Here is a 23,697-nt window from a genome sequence, read left to right as displayed (position 1 = left end):
TAGGTGATAAAATTTCAGACAATGACAAATTTGAAGTTTAGTAAAATTTAGTAAAATTAATGCTAGAACTTAGCTTCAAGTATGTGTTTAGTAAACAAAATTCATGTTTATGTTATGTCTGTCTCAAAGGTGGGAACTCCCTACAGGTGCGCACTGCTGCAACTGCGCATAATACATTGTAACGTTACATTTTATCGCAGATAATAACCACTAAATACACCAAAGTTACTGTAAGTAACTATAGTTATTTTGTACTATTTTGTTACCTGACGTACTATTGACTATGTACCTGACGTACATGACGTACTATTTTGTTACCAATTTTTAATATGTACAGCACGTATATAAAATTTCAATATGGTTTTTTTACCAGGGGTGTTTGCATTTGATAATTACTATGGATTTCTATATCCTTCTATACAACATTTTCGCCTTACGATGCCAACACTGGAACGAAATAAAATTGTATGGCGAGTGTCCACTGTATTTCGGGTTAGGCCATTAATGGATCAATAGGAACAGCAGGTTTTTTGAGTTTATACTGAAAGCACATAGCATTAGCAAACTAATATGCCATTGCAAAAGGAGTGAATAAAGTAGGTGTGTGGTAGATGATCATACGACCTATCTTATTGTAATTGTTTTGTGCCACCCTTACTTACTCCACCAGTATAAGACTCAATGCATAAGTTTATACATGTACTTCTGCTTTGTTCATAAAAGTACAAGAATAATCGAGCACACGCAATGAACAGGCCCAGAACAGCTCTGCTCTCTAGTCCAAATGTTCACGCTTATATAGCGGGTAGGCCCCGCCTTTTGTTCTACTTGGTTGGACTTGACTCGGCTCGCTTTAGTAGATGGACACGATCCACCACACACTCCCCCTATTGGCGACTAGGGTTTCCAATTAACATCTTGGGGAAGTACCAAGTACGCCAGGGCTTTATGCTGGCAGGCTCCGTAGCAGAGGCGCTCCACTTCGTCCAATAGCAGCTGGCGTTTTTGGTCTTACAAGTTTTCTCGTCTTAGTAAGTTCTGCATGGTCTCTGCGGCCTTCTCCCATTCCCGTGCATCTAGGGACAGCAGCCGGGCCTTACTACGCTGGGTTTGCAGCAGCGCCTGACTAGCAGAGGTCTGCCCTACTATCTCGGTCAAAGTACGATGTCCAGGCCGGTCTAGGGTCGTCTGGCTCCTCCTTGTCAAGGCCGGGCAAGTCCGGGTCAGGGAGCGGGGCCGTGTTGCGGTCTGCTAGACTCCTCTGCGTGGGCTGCATCGTCTCCTCCCCTGGTTAGTAAGGGTACATGCAGCCATGGTTAGAGGGCCCCGCATGTTCTCAGGACAGAACTGCTCCCAGGTGTCCCGATCGACTAGGTAAACAACTGGTTCGACTCCTCCTTGTCGGTGAGTAGCATGGTGAATCAACAATTGATCTCGCGACACGCTGTCAATCGCAAGGGCACACAAATATCGCATAGTGCTGCAACACATGGAAACGGATCCGTCGGATGCGGGTAGTGAATTGACAAATCTGGCAGCTTCCTACTTTCAATTGGTCTTCCACCTTACCATCTTGGTCTTTGTCTCTCCATGCTTTGCAGCCTGGCATACTTCGCAACTCTTGATGAGCCGTCTGACTGTGGACATCAGTCCGGGCCAGTACCAGGTCAGCTAGAGGTGGCTTGTCGTCCTTGTCGTTTCCCGCATGACCGGCGGGCAGATGCCGCACCATCTAGCGCAGCCCTGCGGAGCCACGCGTGCCTCCAGCACGTCGACCTGTTGTATGCGCAAAGAGCCCTGTATGTGATGCAGTATATCCAGTTCTCTGCTTCCAACTTCCAGGTGCTCTGCCGACACCTCTCCCGTGGCGGCTGCGTGATACATGATGGCCACTGGTCCCTGTCCTGTGGCCTGTAGCCGTGCCAGCTCGCCTTTTGGTCCTGGCATCCCGGGTGGGGCTGGTAGCCCCTCGGGGGCACCACCTGCACTCAGGTTTAATCCCGCCACGGTTGGGGCGGGAGTCCTATGCCAGCTGACGGTCGGTGCCCCGAGGTATGCGACGTTGCCCAGGGTCAATTCCGCCCTGTCGAGAGCGGGAGTCCCATCCAGGTAACCGGTCGGTACCCACGCGACCAATGGCCCTGTTCCGGAGCCAGCTTTTTTCGTGAGAGGCCTCTGTCCCTCTGTTTAATGCTCGCACAATGTCGGCAGTCCTCGCAGATTTGCCTACTCAGCCCATTTGCGTTCCCGTGGTGGGTTACTGACCGGTGTTCCAGGGTATATCGGAACTCCACCAGGATCTCGAGCCACCTGGATCGAAGGTTCCCTCCTCCTACACAACCACCGGAGCGAGGCATGATCGTGGGCCAAGTGCTTCACTGCCTTGACCACTGCGAGCAGTTCTCGTGAAGTGACGCAGTAATTCCCAAGTACAAAGTTCTTGTACTTGGGACAGCACGAACCCTACTCCACATTCACTGGCATCTCTATCCAAAACATACTGCCGCCGGGGTCTGGATAGCCCAAGATTGGGGCGGTGCTGATGCTGTCCTTTAGTTTGTTGAAAGCGATCTGTTCCTCCTCCGTCCATCTCCAGGATTCTCCCTTCGCAGTCAACCGATTGCAAGGAATGCGCTATCGTGGCGAACTCCATAATGTATTGTCGGTAGTAGCCGACTGTCCCGAGGAACCCTTGGAGTTCCTTAATTCTGCGCAGGTTTGGCCACTCTGTGACCGCCTTGACTTTATCGGGGTGCGTGGAAACTCCATCCTTGCTCATTATATGACCCAGATAGCGGACCTGGGGTTGCAATAGCTCGCATTTAGATGGTTTAACTTCAGTCCGGCCCTGTGGAGTCTCTGGAAGACCTCCTCCAGTCGGTGCAGGTGTGTGTTGAAATCTGGTGCAATTACTATGATGTCGAGGTATAACAACAGCGTCCTCCAGGGAAGGTTGTGTAAAACGCGTTCCATGAGCTTTTGGAAGGTGGCTGGGGCGGAAGTCAGTTCGACGGGTAGTACCATCCACTTCCACAACCCGGATCGGGTTGAGAAGGCCGATTTCTCCTGGACTTCCACGTCCAGGGGCAGTTGCCAGTAACCGCTGACCATGTCTAACGTGCTGAAGTAGCGACTGCCAGACAGCGCGTCCAGGCTGTCATCGATCCTGGGTAAGGGGAAGGCGTCCTGCTCAATGACGGCGTTCAGACGCTAGTAATTTATGCAGGAGCTCCATTTCCCGTCTTTTTTTCGGACCAGCACCATGGGGGAGCTCCAAGCCCCTTTAGCTTGCTTGATAAGTCCTCTCTTGAGTAGGTCCTGGACCTGCTTTTCAGCCTCCGCCTCCTTTTCTGGGGCCCGAGCCTGTGAGGGGGTTGTCGGATAGGCCGAGCGCCCTCCTTGAGCAGAATAGAATGTTCCACCTCGAAGGTCCTTCCTACTTCGTTGTCGCCCGTGCTGAACACGGTGGTATACTGACTCAGCAGAGAGGCCAACCTTTTGACCAACCTCATCATCTAGCCCGTCCCCTTACAGTTCGGTCGGGCTGGGTCAAGGTTCGGTCAGGTTCGACACTTGCTACTGGGGGTCCGTCTGGGAACCCTTCGATCAGCCCCATGAGGCAGTAATTCCGCGTAGTGATGCGACAATGTATCGCCATTTCTGTCCGGGCTAGTACCACCACCCCTGATCACCTGCACTTTACTCTGTAGTAGTCGTCTATGCCAGTCTGTGCAGACTAGCCCTGCCATCCACTCGAAACACCGGTTGTTCAAACTCGAGAGAACACTGATGGGCCACAAAGAATGGCATTCCCAATATGACATCCTCACTCAGGCGACTGACTACGAAAACTTCTTCCGTCCTTACGTCCCTCAGACGAAATGGCAACCGGATTATTCCATAGAAGGAGAGTCGTGTCCCGTCAGCCAACAGGCCATGGCTGTCATTCTCCTCAAGCTTGTCTCATACAGCTCCAGGTAGTCGGTCAAAGACCTGTTTATTTAGCAAGCTCGTGGTACACCCCGTGTCCAGGAGAAACTGGATGGCTTGCGCCATAGTAGTGTCTTCCAAAGCACCTTCTGAAAGGCTTGGAGTACCCTTCCTTTGCAACGGGGTGAAGTTAGTCTTTGGGGCCGCCCCGCGTCCGGGGTTGACCCCCAGCTCCTGAGGTCGCCGCTCTTGAGGCGGGGAAGGTGCCAGCCCTATGGCTCTTAAGGCAGGCTTCCGACTATCCCGTCCTGGGGGGCGGTCCTCGGTGTCTTGGGTAGAGGGGATTTGGTAGTCACCCTCCTACGTTTCTGGTTACGTCCTTGCCGCTCGCATAAAGGGGTGTAGGTGGCATCCGGGATCGGAAAAGCGTCGGGGCTGGCCTCACTCAAGAACTGATAATAATTGTGTCTCCACAGGTTCTTTCTGTGCATGAAATTCCCTCGGTCTAGTCCTTGCTGGTCGAGACCATCCGTCAGTGTTCACCAAATCCCGTGTGGCTTTGGTATGTCTCCGAGGTTGTTTGGCCTTGGCACAGTCAGTAGCCAGAGCTATTGCTGTGGCCTCCCCTCGTTTCCCGAAGCCAGTTTTGAGTAGCAGGGGCAGTTCGTCCGAACGTGCCCTGGCCGGCCACAAACTCAGCAAAGGGTAGCTGGCTGGCCTCCTCTCTCGGTCTGTGTCTCTCGGACTCGCTCCTGAAGTCATTTCACTTTCTCCGTGAGAGATTCGACTAGCCAGGCTAGTCGTCCAATGACGTCGGTTTCGGCCGAGTTCACCTGTCCAGGGGGTCCCCCCTCCCAGGGCTCGCACCGAAGCTCCGCAGGGTTTGCCTTCGCTACCTTGAATCTGGACATAATCATTTCCGGCCCATACAGCGTCGGCTAGTGTGGGCGTGTGTGCTGCCAACAGGTGTCGCTGCAGGGCAGGGTCCCTTAGTGAACTGCAGGATGTCTCCCTGGCCATGTTATTTCGGTGACGATTCGTCAGGTCTCCGTACGCAATCCGTACCAGCCTTTCTACCTCCATGGCATGCTCCTAGAGTGGCATTTTCCCCTTTCGTCTAAGGATGTTGAGCCGGTTTAGCGCATGTCTAGCTGTCAGCCCAAATCTTGCCCGAAGGGCATTGCATATGGCCTCCTGATTCTCGACTCGCCACAGTTCTTGGCCTGTTTGCTCAGTGCCTCTCGGAGGTGCAACAGTGTGACTCCTTCTGCCCACTGATTGGCGTCGGCCATCTCCAGAAAGCGGGCAATAAAATATTCCACATCTCCTTTTCCTGTGTACTGGGGAGTCTTCAATCGTGGTGCCAGCTACTGGGTCCTTGGCATCAGTAGCACATGTTTTAGTGCTTCGACTAGACGGCCGGGTCCCGGATCAGCGCTTCGTGCCCTACGATTGGCCATGTTTGGAGCTTTCAGTAGGTTTCTGCTCCTTTTCTAGGGCAGTTCATCTACTGAGTCCGAGGCCATAGGTTTACACAGCTCTTTCTGGGTTTCTTCCTGTTGCCAGAAAGTTCTTCCAGTAGGAGTAGCACTACCGTTTTTCAGGCAGGCCCTGGCGGCTTTCAGTAGGTTTCTACTCCTTTCCTAGAGCAGTGCATCTACTGAGCCCGCTCTTGTACGTAGGGTTTTACGCAGCTTTCTCTGGGTTTCTTCCTGTTGCTAGGAAGTTCTTCCAGTAGAAGCGCTGCCATGTTTTAGGCAGGCCCTTGTCCCGTGTTGCCTTGGTATCTTCTTACTGCCGCTTTTAAGGCAGCATAAAGTTCATTCAGAAATCCAGCGATCCAGTACGAGTCTCGTGGTGGAGTTTTTTTGGGATCGTAGTTATTCCACTGCTGTAACCAGTGTAAAGGTTTTGTGCCAACCTTACTTACTCCACCAGTATAAGACTCGATGCATAAGTTTAAACATGTATTTCTGCTTTGTTCATGAGAGTACAAGAATGATCAAGCACATGCAATGAACAGGCTCAGAACAGCGCTGCTCTCTAACCCAAACATTCAAGCTTATATAGCGGGTAGGCCCCGTCTCTTGTTCGGCTTGGTTGGGCTTGACTTGGCTTTAGCTCGGTTTAGTAGGTGGACACGATCCACCACAATATCATCTATCTGTTATTTGAAAAAGATGTTAGAGTTGGACAGAGCTCGACATTATTACTGTGATCCTTTTAGAATATTGAGGTGTAGTTTGGTGATTACTATTACAGAGATAATCCGGCAACAAACGCGCCCTTGTTGACAACCTTGCAAAGCACTCGCTCTTGCTTTACAATGTAAGTCAAGCTTTGAGCTTTTTAATAGAGTGAGCTACTAGTTACAGTTGGTAACTAGTAGTTCACACTAGTAGTTCATGGTAACTAGCAACTAGTTACAAGTACTAAATAATAATAATAATAATACAAACTTTGAAGTCTGATGGCATATTCCTTCTTTTCATTCCTTTCGATGGTAAGCTGAGATTGCAGTGACATATTCTCTTCTGCAGACAACAACGAATGATGACAACAATCTGTTAACAGTGTTCATGTCTTTAATGCAAACATGCAGTAAACCATATTCAATTCACCAACAGAGAGGAGGCAATAAACTATAAGCAGTGATAGACATGCTACAGCTGCAACCCACAAGGCTAATTTGCAATTCGCTAATTCAATTGGAAAAGATTTTTAATCATATATAATGCATCCAATAACTTTTATCATGCAAGCTAAACATTGTTAAGAAGTTATGCTACTTAAACATCTGTGGAAGGAAATATTGTTATAACATTGAATGAATTCAGCCCCAATTGATATCTCATTGAGCAATACATAAATTTGGTGAGTTTTAAAATTCAATGATTCTTGCAATGCATATTCACCATTCGCCTTTCAAAATGAGCCTTCCAACAAGTTTGCCACAATTTTTAACCTTCATGAATTGTCACTCTTAAAAACTCAACTGCTGTTGAAATTCTAGCCCTACTTGATCAACAGGCATAGCCAACTAGTCTGAAAATCATGAAGTGCATCTCAAAGCAAACACAATAACAGAGTGTTGCAAACCTTGAGGAATGAACAAAAACTCACTTTTAGTAATTTACAAATCATATTCTAGATGTTTGGAAGAATAGTATTTTAGCAATCATTTTCATGGAGTTCAAACTTCAGTAAAAATAGAGTTTGATGAAGACACAACATTCGATAACTAATGTCTGCTGAGCTTTTCGGGCTTAGCAACTCGCTTAGCAACGTGCTTAGGACCCATAGAACTGAGTTTTGCCTCCGGAAATCAATCATTAGATTAGTTCTAAGTTTGCACATAATTGTGATAGCGCTATTAGATCATGTCTTACATATTCATGTTAAGAATTGACTACACCCAAGTTTTCTATTGCATAGAACCAACTCTTATTCACTGAACTACACTCTAGTAGATTTTAAATGAGAGGGTGGGCATATTGAGCTCCCTAATCTACTATTTACCTTTTGAGCCCGAGTGTAAAAGTTGATGTGAAGTTTGGAAACTGTGAACAGTAGCCTAGAAGACACTAACAGGTTGAGTAGAAGGCTAGAAGCGATGCTTTGGAAGTTATCTATTATCTGTTTGCTTAAAAACTTCAGAGGTTCTAAACTGTTAAGGGCCTCTATGAATATCTGGCTTGTGAACAGAAATTGGTATTCCTTTACTAAGGATATTATGGAAGAGTTTATGCAATTGAATATTCAGCATAGGTTTGAATATACATGTATATATCAACATAATCCAATAAAGGTTATTGTTCGTGTCCTATATTACCAAATTTTAGCGTGTGACCAACCCGATATATTCTGCACTGTAAATAAGATTTCAAGGACTAAACGGTTCAAATTGATGCTGTTGCTTGAAAAAGTGGTATTAACTTACTGTGAAGACTCAGAAAAGTGTCCTCAATGCTGAGCATAGACATTCGTTGTTGGCTCAATGCTTTTTTAAATCGCTCTCCTGGTGTCAAGCCACCGGAGGAATTAGAAGTGCTACCTGTGTTGCTACCTGCAGAGTACATGTTCACCATCATCAATAACAACTGGCTGAAGGTTTTCATAAATCCTATGAAACTGGCAAAAGCCTTTAAAAAAAGCCACTGCAAGCGGAAACAAAGGTTTGCTGACAATCAACACGTGACTGCAAACAAATAGGCAACATTTGACAACTAGTTACTAACCATAATATTGATGTGGCGCGGAAGACACCTGCTCTTGCGTGACAGTACCGTATGGATTATGAGATAACTGCTGCTGTGCACCTTGCTGATAATGCCTACTTCTAAGGTAGCTATCTGCACTCTGTAAAATAATGTCTCGCATATTTGAAACTTTTGCAGAAAAATCCTGGAATAATGGTGTCATCGCAGTATTATCTCATCGCGACAGTTGACTTACATGTACATATACTCGCACACTCGGTAATTCTTAGATGTACTCGTACTTTTTATGATTCATCGACTAGCAATAAAATATTGTAAAGCTTGGAAGGGCTCGCAGGGTGAAATTCAAAATGGGCATACAAAATGCCAAGGCAAGAGTAAGGTAGGAAAAAGCTATCACATGAGTGGGCAACGCATACTCTGAATTTGTCACACCAGTGGAGCATCCAAACATTCAGAAATGTGTATACCTGAACACTTAACGAATGCCAATAGACTTTATGCCACCAACTTATCAATTCAGCTAGGGTTCACGCGACAACTCTAGCTGGCAGCATGCTATAAAAGGGTAAACTAGGAAGAAACATTTGAGAATTGACATGAAGCAGAATGACAAGAATATTGAAAAAATAACCTTAGCGATATTTGCCGATGCTCCAGTTTTTACACAAAGTAAAAATAATAATATAAAATAATGTATAAAATTTGCCAGTTTTTTAAATGCCTCAACTGACAACAAACTCAACAAGTTTTACATCTCATCAGTATTTTAGTGCTAACTGCCAAAACTAAGCTCAAGTTACAGAACATTTGTATTTAGTATATATGCAATGTTCGTTAGTGTACATATACTGTTTGTTAGTGTACATAAACTGTTTGTTAGTGTACATATACTGTTTGTTAGTGTACATCCACTGTTCATTAGGGTACATACACTGTTTGTTAGTGTACATACACTGTTTGTTAGTGTATATACACTGTTTGTTAGTGTACATACACTGTTTGTTAGTGTACATATACTGTTTGTTAGTGTACATACACTGTTTATTAATGTACATACACTGTTTGTTAGAGTACATACACTGTTCGTTAGCGTACATACACTGTTTTTTAGCATACATACACTGTTCGTTAGTGTACATACACTGTTCGTTAGTGTACATACACTGTTCGTTAGTGTACATACACTGTTCGTTAGTGTACATACACTGTTTGTTAGTGTACACACACTGTTTGTTAGTGTACATACACTGTCTGTTAGTGTACATACACTGTCTGTTAGTGTACATATACTGTTTGTTAGTGTACATGCACTGTTTATTAATATACACTGTTTGTTAGAGTATATATACTGTTCGTATACGCATTTTGTTCGTTGGTGACCACTTAACTGTTTGTTAGTGTGCAAATACTGTTTATTGGTGCACAAATAATATTTTTGGGTGTACAGTTACTGTTTGTTAGCGTACAAATACTGTTGTCTATATACACATACTGTTTGTTAGTGTTTACATGCTGTTTGTTGGTGTTTACATATTGTCCGTTTGTGAACACATACTGTTTGTTTGTGTACACCTAGTGTTTGTTTGTGTACACATACTGTTTGGTGGCATACATATGTTGTCACTTAATGTACGTATACTGCCAGTTACTATACATACAACTTAACAAACAAAAATTGACCATATTGTAAAATTATAGTCCAAATTCAATATTTATGCATCGAGTGATTGAGCGGATGACTGACAACTATGACTGAAAGTAATAGTTATCAGCCATAGTCTTCAGTCGTAGTTTTTATATGTTTCACGACAAAGGAATATTAATATTAATATCAAAACCTTCTCACAGACTTAATGTAAACTAGAGAAGAAAACTACAACTTTCAGTTAGTTGAAAGTTATTCAAAATAATTGTTGAGATCTACCTGGCTTGCAGTAGGTTGCTGTCTGAACGTTGTCATCATGCTGAGCATTTCTACAAACACAACAAGTCTTAAAACAACACGCTGATGCTCCTGCTAATAGGCATAGGACATTACGACAATAAGAAATGACATTACGGGTCATTACTTGTTTTAAAAACAAATTGTAGTTAAACTTTGGTTGGTCCGATTGGGCTTTTAAACGATGGGTTTGAAGCCATAAAATCTGAGTGATGGAAGACAGACTAAATACATATTCCCACTTGAGAAGTTGAAAGGAATTTGGCACCATCTACGGAATCCTGATGAATCAAATTTTACTAGGCAATTACCAATGCTAATAACAATGGACGAATGTTTTTTAGAGTACACAAATGAATAGTGTTAAATGAAACTAGCGAGGGAATGATTGGAAGAGAATGACGGACCTGTAGTTCGACTTTGATGGGGTAGAAATCATGTTGGAAAAATCTGAGGATGATTAGTAGAAACTCGTTTTAGAAACTTATTCTATGTGATTAATAATAATAATGATAATAATGATAATAATTGAGCATATAACTGATAATTTAACCTGTCTATTGTGAGTTCAACTAGGCAGAGTTTTAGCTTCGCTGAAAGGACTCATTTTTGCTTTCACTAGACGAATCACTGGAAAGGAAAGACTAGTAAAAGATTTTTGAGTCAAGCACTTGCTAGCACACCGTGAGAGTTTGAAGGAGGAGGACCCATCGAATGAAGTGAGACTCTGTGTGAGTTTGCATGGCTCGGGCTTTGGGATAACAGAGAGTTAGTGCTTCTACTGGACGTCTGCTCCTGTTGAGGAATTCCATATTGCTGCTGGTATCCATAGCTGGCAACAGACCTTGCTGAGCTCGGAGAGATGGCTGACTGAGATTGTGGCTTAGAAAGAAGTTGAGCTAAAGCACCTGTTTGTGAACCAGACATTTTGTCATTTACTGCCAGGTAACTCTGGGGTGAATTTCCTGAGGAAAAACTCCGAGATTGACGGCCTAGAGATTGCTGAGCTTGCATAGGAATGTGCTGTGCCTGAGGTTGTTGCCCTCGATTTTGCTGAGTTTGTAAATGCTGAACATGAGTATGCTGAACTTGTAAATGCTGAGCTTGAGTGTGTTGAGTTTTTATATGCTGAGCTTGCGTACGCTGAGTTTGTAATTGCTGAGATTGGCAATGAACTTTGGATTGCTGCGTGAGAGGCTGTTGATTTTGGCGCAGTTGCACTTTAGGTTGTTGAGCTAATGCTTGCTGAGATTTTGGTTGCTGAACGGTGTTAGGTAACGTGGTGCCAATTGTCTTTGCTGCTTCTACTTGATCAGACGTATGAGTATTAGTTGGGTTATATGGAGCGGGAGAAGCAGGTATTTCATCAAAGGATGCTAGTTGTTGAGGCCCTGTCTGAGCTGGCGACCCTGTCTGAGCTGGAGATCCTGTCTGAGCTGGAGACTTTGTCTGAGCTGACCTGTAATATTTGCTGAGTAAATCAAGTTTGAGTTCAAAAGTATAATGAATCGCATTGAGCCTTAGCGATGTAGGGGTATACAAACCATAGTAATGATGATTAGTAACAAAATAGTATGTTAACCTTAGTAATTATAGTTACCTACAGTGACTTAATTGTATTTAGTGGTTATGATCTGCAATAAAGTGTAACGTTATAATGTACAGTAGGAAATTCTTACCTTCAAGACAAACGTATGTATAACATAAACCAACGATATACAGCCCCCCAAGGATAGCCGACGGCTCTCATATGGGCGGGGTTTAATGATCGAGCTCTGTTGGGATGAACCCGAACACGGCACCCGAACAAACAAATATGCTGAACTACAGATATTCCCCTAGTAAATTTACAGATATTATGAACTACAGTGGTTATTTTACTTATCTGTTGAATTCATTTTGTTGTCAAATAAATATAGTATCCTAATATTGTCACCAGTACGATCAGTCAGTTGCCATTCACAAGCATTCGTGATATTAATAGTCACAATCGTAAAATAGCCCATATTCGGTTTTATATTTTTAGTATGAAAACTACACTGCACAGCTTTGCCTGCTGTCCCATCTTATTGGCCAAGTAAAACAATGTGACAACGATGAAAGACTTTGTCATTTTATATTAGAGGTGGCAAAATATTAATCAAAAACTAGGGAAAAAAGGCCGTTGTTCGGGTAATTTTGGGTAAATTATATTCAACTTTAAGCATATACTACGACCTTTACCAATTTCAAAATTAGTAAAAGTAGGTAGTTTGAAATGTTTTATTTTGCATGCATCCATTATTTTGATTAGGTATTACCCCTACAGTGTAGAAATTCAAGGTTTGCTATTGTGAACCGCGTGGTCTACTGACTGAATGAGCTAATGAAACGATAACAGCGAGTGGTCTTTTCCAAAACCTAACAAGGCAACGCAACTGCCCCGCGAGAATTGTGTTAGCTCCGAAACCCAGGCCAGCAATCCCAACAGAGCTCGATCATAGTATGTATTTTTAAAGGTTGACTTGCAACAAAATTCACATTACAGTTATTTGGTATCATAAGATTCACCATGTCTTACTCTGTTGAGTTGTAGATGCAAAACATATGGGATTGTGATTACAAGCTCTTGAAAGCTAAAAAACAAACAGTTAATCGCAGCCACACAAGACCGCTGTAGTTTGGATTCGCTTTCCGAAACGGCTCAAATGGGACGTAGTTGTTACAGGATGGTTTCTGTTTACACTTCCAAGCAATCTCATTCGTCAAAATATTTTCACAAATATACTTCACGCATTCAATAAAACCATGTCTATTGTTCTTACGCGTCTGTTTTATCGTCATTGTAATGCTGTCACTTTTAGCACTGATATCTGATAACTTACCGTAAAAATTCGTTAAACTTGTTAACCTTAGCTCGAAGGAGTACATATCATTGTCTGATAATCATGACAAGCCTGTTGGTTACCTGTGATAATCGAAAAGTACTGCCAAAATTATTTTCGAAGTATTAGGTCACATGATCAGATTACGACTTGACGATTAGTCCAAGCCGAAACAAAACTGTCAAGTAGCGAGCATCTATATTTGATACGGGGTCTTCGGTAAAACCCGAAGTGTTTGTCATAAACTAGTGCTACAATAAGTTTTATATTGAGCTTTTTATTGGCCTTCCAATTCGCATGAGAACATCACGTGACAAGACGATAACCAAACTGTAATGAATACGTCAGATAAATAAAGAGATTCCAATCTACGGCGGCTTTTCGTTTTTGAGCTTTTAAGAGCTTGTAATCACATTTCCATGTATTTGGCATCTACAACACAACAGAGTAAGACTTGGTGAATCTTTTGATACCAAATAACTGTAATGCGAATTTTGTTGCAAGTCAACCTTTAACATTTTAATGAATTTCAACTTTTTACCACTAAAATTTTATCACCTATCAGTTTCTGTCTTCATTTTCACTATAACTTTTAGCAGACCTGTTTGAAACTTTTATTAACCTAAATCGGTAAGAAAGCATGAACGATGCTGTTTCCATTATTAAGTGAACTTTTGTCAGCTGGTTAAAGAAAGTTATCTGACCACTGACCTTCTGCTTGAAGAGGTCGCAACTATAACTTTGTTACTGATTTTTAAAAGAAGATATTTCTGTTTTACACATGAGAAATGCTGAACTCAGAGAAATCAGTCATCATGTCTCATTCAGGCGTTGTAAAAATATTTTCAGCGAACAGCATTTTGGCGCCTTTGTTATTTTGACATGCGTAATAAAAACACCAGCTGCCTAATTTCAACACGGGCGACCATTTTTTTGAATTTGTATGGTGAAAAAAGATCCGTATGGTGAGGTGAAAAAGCATCCTGTTCCACTTCGTTAAGGTGAAAAAATTGTATACCAGAGTAATCGTATCTTGAGGGTGGACTGTATATTCACTATCGTGCTAAAATTATACTCACTAGTACATTATATATTCACTAGTACACCATATATTCACTTGTACATTGAATATTCACTAGTACACTATATATAGTATGCTATATATACACTAGTACACTATATATACACTAGTACACTATATATACACTAGTACGCTATATATTCACTAGTATGCTATATATACACTAGTACACTATATATACACTAGTCTACTATATACACTAGTACGCTATATATTCATTAGTACACTATATATTCACTAGTACACTATATATTCATTAGTACACGATATATACACTAGTACGCTATATATACACTAGTACACTATATATACACTAGTACGCTATATATTCACTAATATACTATATATTCACTAGTACACTATATATTCACTAGTACACTATATATTCACTAGTACACTATATATACACTAGTACACTATATATACACTAGTACGCTATATATTCATTAGTACACTATATATTCACTAGTACACTATATATTCATTAGTACACGATATATACACTAGTAAGCTATATATACACTAGTACACTATATATACACTAGTACACTATATATTCACTAATACACTATATATTCACTAGTACGCTATATATTCACTAGTACACTATATATACACTAGTACACTATATATTCGGTAGTACGCTATATATTCACGATATGTAGTACACTATTTATACACTAGTACGCTATATATTCACTAGTACACTATATATACACTAGTACACTATATATTCACTAGTACACTATATATTCACTAGTATACTATATATTCACTAGTACACTATATATTCACTATATGTAGTACACTATATATACACTAGTACACTATATATTCACCATATGTAGTACACTATATATACACTAGTAAGTTCAAACAGTAAGTTCAAACAGTAAGTTCAAACAGTAAGTTCAAACAGTAAGTTCAAACAGCAATGTCAACTAAGCTAAAGAGACCAAGTAATGTAAAGATATGTTGATGTTGAGCAAAAGAATACATATCTGTATGGCCCATGGAATAGGCTATAGAGTTGCGCAGCACCAACCTGCTAGGCGCTACTGTTACGCTCTTGGCGCTGCCTACACTGACACTTCCTGTCTGAACCATAATTCTCTAAAACAAATTAAGTTAATTCAACTCAGCATATACATGTACGGGGGACAGTCAATAAGTAGTGGGAATTTTGTCATTACATTTTATTACAATAAGATATAGCTACATTTTTTTTTCACTTTTCAACATAATCCCCTTCTTATTCTATGCACCTGTACCACCTTCCTGGAAGTTTCTCAATTCCTGCAAAATAAAATTCTGGCCGCTGGGTTCTAAACCATTCCATGACGGCTGCACCAGTAGTGAAGTGCTTGCCTCTCATGTGGTTCTTTAATGGTCAAAAAAAATGGAAATTGCTTGGTGCTAAATCTGGACTATAAGGAGGGTGTGCTAACACCTCTCAGCCCAGTTCCTCAATTTTGGCCAATGTACAGGCAGCAGTATGTGGGTGGGCATTGTCCTGATGGAACATGACATCTCTATTCTGGAGGCCGCTTCTCTTGTTCCTTATGTCTTGCTTCACCACAGACAGGAGCTAGCTTCTTATGGACAATATTGTGTGCAGTTCCATGTGAAATATCCATGGTCTCCGCAACACCATCTATAGTTAGTCTTCTATCGGAATCAATCAGCTTTTCCACCTCAGCTTCTGTGTCTGGAGTTGAAAAATCCACTGGTTCATCACTTCTTGGCTCGTCAGTAATGTCTTCTTGCCCATTCTTGAATTCATCAGCCCACCTATAGCAGCTTATTTTTGACATAGTTTTCCCCATATTGTTGTTTCATTCTTCTGTGTATGACTCTTGTTTTCACAACTTCAGCTCTCAAAAATCTTATAACAGCTTTTTGTTCTATGAGTGCGCATGCTTTCAGCTTGGCGGCCATTTTGAATATAAATAATATTAAAAAGTTGAATCACTAAAATGATGAATTTTTGGGTAAGTTATGACAACTCCCATTTATAAAAGTCTAAGAAAATATTAAATTGCTAGATAAAATAGAACAAAAGTGATGACAAAATTCCCACTACTTATTGACTGACCCTCGTACATAACATTGTATACGAACACACAGTCAAACTTTTCCTCCCGATTGCCTCAAAGTACAAATCTTTCAGCACAGGACATACAATCCGAGTCAATATTTGGCTCCAGACCAAAAGTAACTTTCAATAAATGCCTATCAGTTTGTGGAAGCATCAGAGTTGCATAAGTGAGAGTGAGAAGGTTGAAGGTGAAGAGTAAAAGAAAAACATTAAAAATAAGCAATGCAAAAATAATAAGTTACTTTAAACTTTGCTTAGTGTAAGTTATATTAAATCATGCTGAAATTCTCCATCTCTTCTATCTCTAAACCTATGCAATGCCAAGCCAACATATCCTTGTTAAAATCCTTCAAGGTAAAGTAACAAATTCAAAACCTCTTCACATGGGTTTTTCATTAATTGATTTTTACATCTCTTTTTGCATTTCTTTACAACGCAATCATTCAACAAATATTTGGAACTATTCATAGTAGTCATTAAGAAGTTGTCATGCCTTTCGGCATGACTTGATAGAATTAAGTTATGCCAAAAAGGCATGACTTAAGTCAGTCGAATTAAGTCAGTAGAACATTAAGTCAGTCGAATTAAGTCGGTAGAACATTAAGTCAGTCAAATTAAGTCGGTAGAACATTAAGTCAGTCGAATTAAGTCGGTAGAACATCAGGTCAGTCGAATTAAGTCGGTAAAACATTAGGTCAGTCGAATTCGGTCGGTAGAACATTAGGTCAGTCAAAATCAGTCGGTAGAACATTAGGTCAGTCGAATTAAGTCGGTAGAACATTAGATCAGTCGAATTAAGTTGGTAGAACATTAGGTCAGTCGAATTAAGTTGGTAGAACATTAGGTCAGTCGAATTAAGTCGGTAGAACATTAGCTGAGTCGAATTAAGTCGGTAGAACATTAGGTCAGTAAAATTAAGTAATAGTGTGTTTTTCTGTGAATATTAGATCCAGCATACAATGGCTTTAACAAGGCAGATTGACTCCAGAAAAAACTAAATTCACATGTAAATGTTTGAATGCATACTACAATTAGTCTGTTCATATTATATGTACAAATAACTCATACTCATTTCAGAGTTGAATATCTCATCCTACTACATGTATATCAGTTACCTACACATCTACTGTAACACAAGAAGCTGTAAACTGCTATTCAATGTAAACCAGCCGCTTACCTTGTTCCTGACATCATCATTGAATTGGGATGACTTCCTGTAACACAAAAAAGCATCCGCGTATAGGTAAAATGGCAGATTTTCAAGCATACAAAAACGCGAGTGACAATAAAATCAGATCTATAGCTCAGATATGCCGAACCTGAGAATACAAAACGCAAAGGTTGCAAAACAAACGCAATCCCTGCCACCAGGTACAGCAATGACAGTTAGAAGGCAAGATCGATTATATCTATGCGTGGTTCTAGTGTGGCTGGGTAAAAGCTTGATGCAGTAGAAGAGCAGTGAGCATAGATAGAAGTCTGTGGTGTTTCTATCACAACCAGTTGCACACAAAAAGTATACTTTCTTAATTTTATAAATGTAATTGGCAGGATATTTAGCTGACCGGTTAAACAGGCTTATGGCATTTTTCGATTGTTACAAGCATCTGTGAGGGTGGTACATACATGTATAAGAAACTATCAAAAAATAACTTTTGTGATAGAAATCGTTTAATCCTACACATATCCATAAAATGGGGGATATCCTTGACATACAGCTTTCAGCGATTATGGTTAACATGGTAGTTGTTCTATCAATGATCCAAAAATGAGTCCAATAAAACATTTTAGTGTGCACTGAATGCATCTGCTATGTATAGGTCAAGTTCTTGCTTATTGAAGCCTAAAAATTTTAAAATAATGTAAAAATCCTGTACCACGGCTTGGAATGATGCATCAGCTATTATGCACTTAACCACTCTACCTGACCCCCCCCCCCCCCCCCCCCCCCCCGTCATCACGTACCTTCACATGTCACAATCATGGAAACAACTATCGTAATTCTCCCAAAATTGGTAGGGGTACGCGATGGGAGGCTGAAATGCATTTAGTGTAGCCTAATAGCATACCCTCACACATAGGGAAACCAAACCACCCTTACAAACTTAGCGGAAGGTTGCCACTGGGGTCAAGGCTAGAGCAGACTGGAGGCGAAATAAGAGTTGGGGCGAAATACTACTAGCATGAGGGCCAACTTTATAATGAGCGATGAGCAAAGCATACCAGAGGTACAGACACCGGTGTAATCTTTTTTGTTCTTGTAGGGTAAACCATAAACTTTTTTAATAATTTTGTCTGGAAAACCAGACAAAATGCTTCACTCGGAATGATGTAAGCATATTTTGGCTAACTTTTCCGATGCGTTCCAGGTTTTGTTTAAAAAATATCGTCCCTGAAGATCAGCCAATCAAGACAAACCGGCAAGCGAAATAGCAATTATTACTCATTGGGATTGATTTCCTTGTGTTCACCACCAAATTAGCTTTATGTTTCTCCAATGTGCTTCAGCCTTGAGATGCAAATGAGAAAGCGTACTGAGAAAACTCGAGGCAAATTTCCTGGTGCGGAGAGATTAGGTTTAGCTAGAGTACTGACAGCAAGATCTTACAACTGTACTCTTACAACTGTACACATGCTTGTGACTGCATCACCCATAAAATATGCAACTGATTGTGGAAAAAGCACAGTTATAGCATACCTCAACCTTTCCACAAACCTGAGAAAGAAAAACACCACTGCAGAAAAAATTCACGTTACCTGAACTGATTTGAAGCACTTACTCATTTCCATAGAGTACACAGTGATAAGGCTAAATATACCCAAAGTGATATCCTTAGCATTTCCATAGAGTACACAGTGATAAGGCTAAATATACCCAAAGTGATATCCTTAGCATTTCCATAGAGTACACAGTGATAAGGCTAAATATACCCAAAGTGATATCCTTAAAATTTCCATAGAGTACACAGTGATAAGGCTAAATATACCCAAAGTGATATCCTTAGCATTTCCATAGAGTACACAGTGATAAGTCTAAAGATACACAAGTATTTTCTCGTCTGAGAATGCTCTATATGAAGGGAGTATGAATATGGCCTTTGGATTCCAATCACATGCCCTTCACATGGCAGAAGAATTACAATAGTGTTTGAGTTGATTGGTGATATATAATGGTACGGGAGAACCAAGCCCCAGAGGCCAAGAACATTAACCACGATTTCGAATTTCTCAAATGTACTTTAGGGTACCAATGGTATGTATCATAATACTCCAAAAACCGTCTATCAACAAATGTGTTACATAATAAACATTCATTTACTCACACGCGTATCCATAAACTTGGAGTTATCCTCCACACATGGCGTTCAATGATTTGCGAGTGACATGAGATTTACTCTATCGACGACTCGCAAGCGAATCCAATAAAAAGATTTTTAGTGTGAGTGCATTTATTAAAAGGCAAGAGAGTTCAGTTATCATGGCCAACAAAGATTAAATATTTATTGAGATCGTAAGCGATAGTGTTTGATTATGCATCAACATGCATATGCTCGACTATTGTCAATTAATCCTACAGGACTCTATTATCACCCACCCTTGTGTATCCCAATCCTATATCCCAATCGAGGCAAAACCTACTGTACAGTTGATATTCTACTTGCAAAATTAATTCATTCAGGAAGCCATCTCATATGCAGAAACTTCATAAAGAGGCACGCATTTTACCCTGTAACTGCCTTAATTCGTTCTAAGCCCACACCAAACATGGACATAATATTTCTATAATTATTATTTATTTAATAATAATATTTATATATTATTATTTTTGTCCATCCATTCAAAGTCACGGTAAGATCAGGAGGAAAAATAATTGCACTTCACAGGAATCAAACCTAGACATTCAGACTACAAGCCGTGCGTGCCACTACTGCAAGACTCGATCGCCTTTCCACGTCTAAGACTAATTGTTCACATAGTTATTACATGTGACCATCTCTCACGGCACATGACTAGCGCACATGACTGGCGCACATGACTGGCGCACATGACTGGCGCACATGACTGGCGCACATGACTGGCGCACATGACTGGCGCACATGACTGGCGCACATGACTGGCGCACATGACTGGCGCACATGACTAGCGCACATGAAACGAATAAAACTACGAATGGTACATTTATCTTTTACATTCGCCGATTAGGAGGAAAGGGAATCAGCTCAGGGGTGCCACTTTCAAACTGATCAGCCATCCGCTTAAACGTGCAATTTTAAATTTTGGCTTTTTGTTTTTAGAAGCGTATTTTCTTATTCGGAACAATATTGCAATACTTCTATGAGAAGGCGTTTCGTAACTTGGAAATTCTGTACTCGATGTCATTCGTTAGTGGATGTTCCACTGTAATTCTGTTACAATACTACAATAGTGAAGGGTAGGCCATTAACACCTTGGGGCCTGGCACCCTAGTACGCATCTGCCCCGACAAGTATATTTATAAAACATGGCCCAAGATCTATTATATGGTAGTATTTGTAGGCTGCAATAACTGATCGCTCACCATATCTGCGGGCCTTCGGCGAATGTTAAAAACAGGTCATCCATGCAACGAGCTCCTATTGATATTATAATTCTTGTGTCTACCACATATGGGTTAATGTGCTATGTAGAAATTAATCTTAATTTCTAAATGCCCTTCTAAATTTACTATCAATATTTCAATTATAATAAATTTCCTATCAATTATTGCTCATGTGTCCCAGCCAATGATAGACATTTTCCACGCATACACCAGTTGTGTTACTGTGCATAAGGAATCCATAGGCACTCTTAAAATGGTTTTAGTTAAAAACCTAGATTTGTACTCTATATAAAATAAATCATTATCTGCTTGTATATGTACCAGCTTAGGTACATCATAGGTATAAGGATAAAGGGGACTATGCAATAAGGTCTATATACAGCGAGAGGTCATACTCTAACATCACTGGTAACTAGGCAACTATTATTTGAGTGTATAAAAAGATGGAAACTTACAGCTGAAACCAATCAACAAAGTGGTTCCAGAAGCCAATCAGAGGAGCTTCAAGATCATTTTTAATGCTAGGGTCAAGGCCAATGCATTCAGACCACAGGTCAGAAATTCGTATGTTTTTATCATTGTCGCTTTCCTCCAGATGAAGCATGAAGTCAAAAGGAGAGAAGAACTTCGAGCAGTTCAAGCACTTGATAGCAAATGGTATCTTTGTCATCAGTGACTGTCAAATAGCCATCTTAATCTTAATAAATGCTTGAGACATCAACAGTAGACACATCTAACACCCGTCACCATGCCAGCTGCTCGTATTGACAAAATACATATAAAATAGGCTACTGTTTGATGTTAGAACAAGGTAGGAAAGCTATAAAAGCTGCAACACAAACAGTTAGATTTTCAGTGTGTATGTATTCAAACTGCGCATGAATAAAACAGTTGGACACAGTCCAAGTAAACCCTTAAATTGCAACATGGAAGTAGTAGTATTGTACAATGTAGTATTGTAGTAACATGTAGTATTGTACAATGTACATTGTGCCATGTTGAAATGCATTGAAAGTATTACCTTTAAATAGTGGTCTCTTTTAGAGAACGGCTACATTTCAAAATGTACTAATTTAACTAGACCAACAGCTACTGCATCTAGTAGGTGTATACTGACATTTCACAAAATTACTTTACTTAAAACCTAACTAATTGCAATACTTTAGTGTTGCAGTGTAGTTAGCATGAGTTACCTGAAACTGTGAAAAAGTACAACTCAAAGCTTTTTTCTATCCAATAAGAAAAATAAGAATTTAAAAAATAACTTAAAAAAGAAAATTAAAGAAAACACTTCAACTGGACAGCGCAGCAGGAAGATTTGATACTAACCTTAGAATGGTTGATCTGAAGCTCTCCATGATAGACAAGCTTACTATTTCCTAACTTTTTGCAGTGTATAACCTTCAATGGTCTCAAAGGTTCCATCGTCTGCAAGCTAAACTCTCCATCCTCACCCTCACCCACCTTATCCAAATACTGCATACAAGTTTCCGTGAATGACGTAGTCATACAAGACGACTGTATTGCCGGATGCAGATTCGGTGCTAAAAAAAATTTGCGAAGCCTAATGCTATGTCACATAGAGCTACAAACAAGTGATAACAACTCCCACGAGTAATAGTACAGTAAACTATATCCACCAAATTTACTCGGGCAAATTATGCAGACGGTTCTGAATTTACGGTTGTGGGAAAGACTGAAAACTAGGCAAGTACATGTATTACCAGTTTACAGACGTTCAAGGCCCGTGAATGCCTGCAACTATTAATTAGTTTAGAAGCTTGTCTTTTGCATCGCAGGGTTGGATTGAGCATATGAATACGTGAGAGTGAGATCTTTTGCTAAATGATGTCTGCAATAACTTATACATAAATTTGTATACCGAGATTTAAATAGAGGATAAGTAGAAAAATGTTAATTTTTCTCATAATATCGATAATTGGTGAGATATATCTTCAGCCTCATTAACTCAAAGAATTTGATGGAAACCTCTCTCCTATCAGCACCTTTCTATGCTAGCTAGCCGTCACTTCCTTCCCAAATAAATATCAGACACAAGAAAGATATTTTCTTCAGGCATTTCCGTGCGAAAAACAATATCTAAACAGAAATGCTGAAACTGCAGAATAATCATGACAGATTCCTTTGGGTCATCAGCTGACCAACAAAATAACGAAATCGAAAATAAAATTATTAAACTTTAATGATTCAACCAGCCGCAAATTGATCAATTTGAACAATCAATTTGAATTTGCAAGCCTTCATTACAATAGAGTGAAGTACCATAACAATACATCCAACTGGAAGAAATGAAGTTGTAAAAAGAGACTTTTTTAACACTAACACTGTTGCATCTTTTACAGTCCATCGATGATACAGTTACGTCAAAGTAATGTTTCCTTTGGGCAGGGTATCTATGGCAATAATAATTTTTAATCAATGCGAGGTAGGTCATTAAGAAGTCTACGCACTGTACAATCACAACTTCTATAAAAATATTGTAGGATCAAATATCACAGGCTACAAAAATTTCTTTAATTACTCAGTAAATTACAACAAAGTCAACTCCAGAGTTCTCGTTTCTGTTTGTCTCATAATGTCCCTGCATAGAACTACGATACAGGTAATCTGATGGGCTGACTCAGTTGAACTTGTGCTCAGATGGCCTTTGTTCACAACTGTACAACTAGTAAAACAGGGAATACCAGCGTCATAATTACATATAGAAGTTTAATTATTGCGCACATACTAACAATTTATTTAAGTTTTATTAGCATACTAATGGAATGCCCTGCGTTGCACAGGTATTAAAAATCAGCTTATGAACGGTGACAGGTAATGTAGTTGCCAGCCACTTGCCATTAGCCTGGCACATTGCCAGTGGCTAATTTGAGTAAGCTAGTATTCTATGGTAAAACTTAATAATGAGAGCCGTGAGAGCACGTTTTAATCGCAATGCGTAACGCATATCGCTAAGCGT

General features: G+C 40.6%; 1 protein-coding gene across 1 annotated transcript in view; it reads right to left on the bottom strand.

Moving 5' to 3' along the window:
* LOC137392722 (serine-rich adhesin for platelets-like) overlaps nucleotides 1-23,697 on the bottom strand; it is a 37,241-nt gene that overhangs the window by 2,676 nt on the left and 10,868 nt on the right. The window contains exons 8-17 of the mRNA XM_068079036.1: nucleotides 22,047-22,261; nucleotides 21,173-21,393; nucleotides 18,837-18,854; nucleotides 17,316-17,352; nucleotides 15,086-15,153; nucleotides 10,779-11,554; nucleotides 10,078-10,127; nucleotides 8,169-8,289; nucleotides 7,871-7,996; nucleotides 6,390-6,464 (exon numbers count right to left, since the gene is read on the bottom strand). Coding sequence (XP_067935137.1) covers nucleotides 6,390-6,464; nucleotides 7,871-7,996; nucleotides 8,169-8,289; nucleotides 10,078-10,127; nucleotides 10,779-11,554; nucleotides 15,086-15,153; nucleotides 17,316-17,352; nucleotides 18,837-18,854; nucleotides 21,173-21,393; nucleotides 22,047-22,261 — 1,707 coding nt within the window. The remainder of the gene's footprint in view (nucleotides 1-6,389; nucleotides 6,465-7,870; nucleotides 7,997-8,168; nucleotides 8,290-10,077; nucleotides 10,128-10,778; nucleotides 11,555-15,085; nucleotides 15,154-17,315; nucleotides 17,353-18,836; nucleotides 18,855-21,172; nucleotides 21,394-22,046; nucleotides 22,262-23,697) is intronic.

This window comes from Watersipora subatra, chromosome 4 (assembly GCF_963576615.1).
Source record: "Watersipora subatra chromosome 4, tzWatSuba1.1, whole genome shotgun sequence".
Classification (NCBI taxonomy): domain Eukaryota; kingdom Metazoa; phylum Bryozoa; class Gymnolaemata; order Cheilostomatida; family Watersiporidae; genus Watersipora; species Watersipora subatra.
Note: the sequence above shows the minus strand (reverse complement) of the source record. Positions and strands in the feature narration are given on the sequence as shown.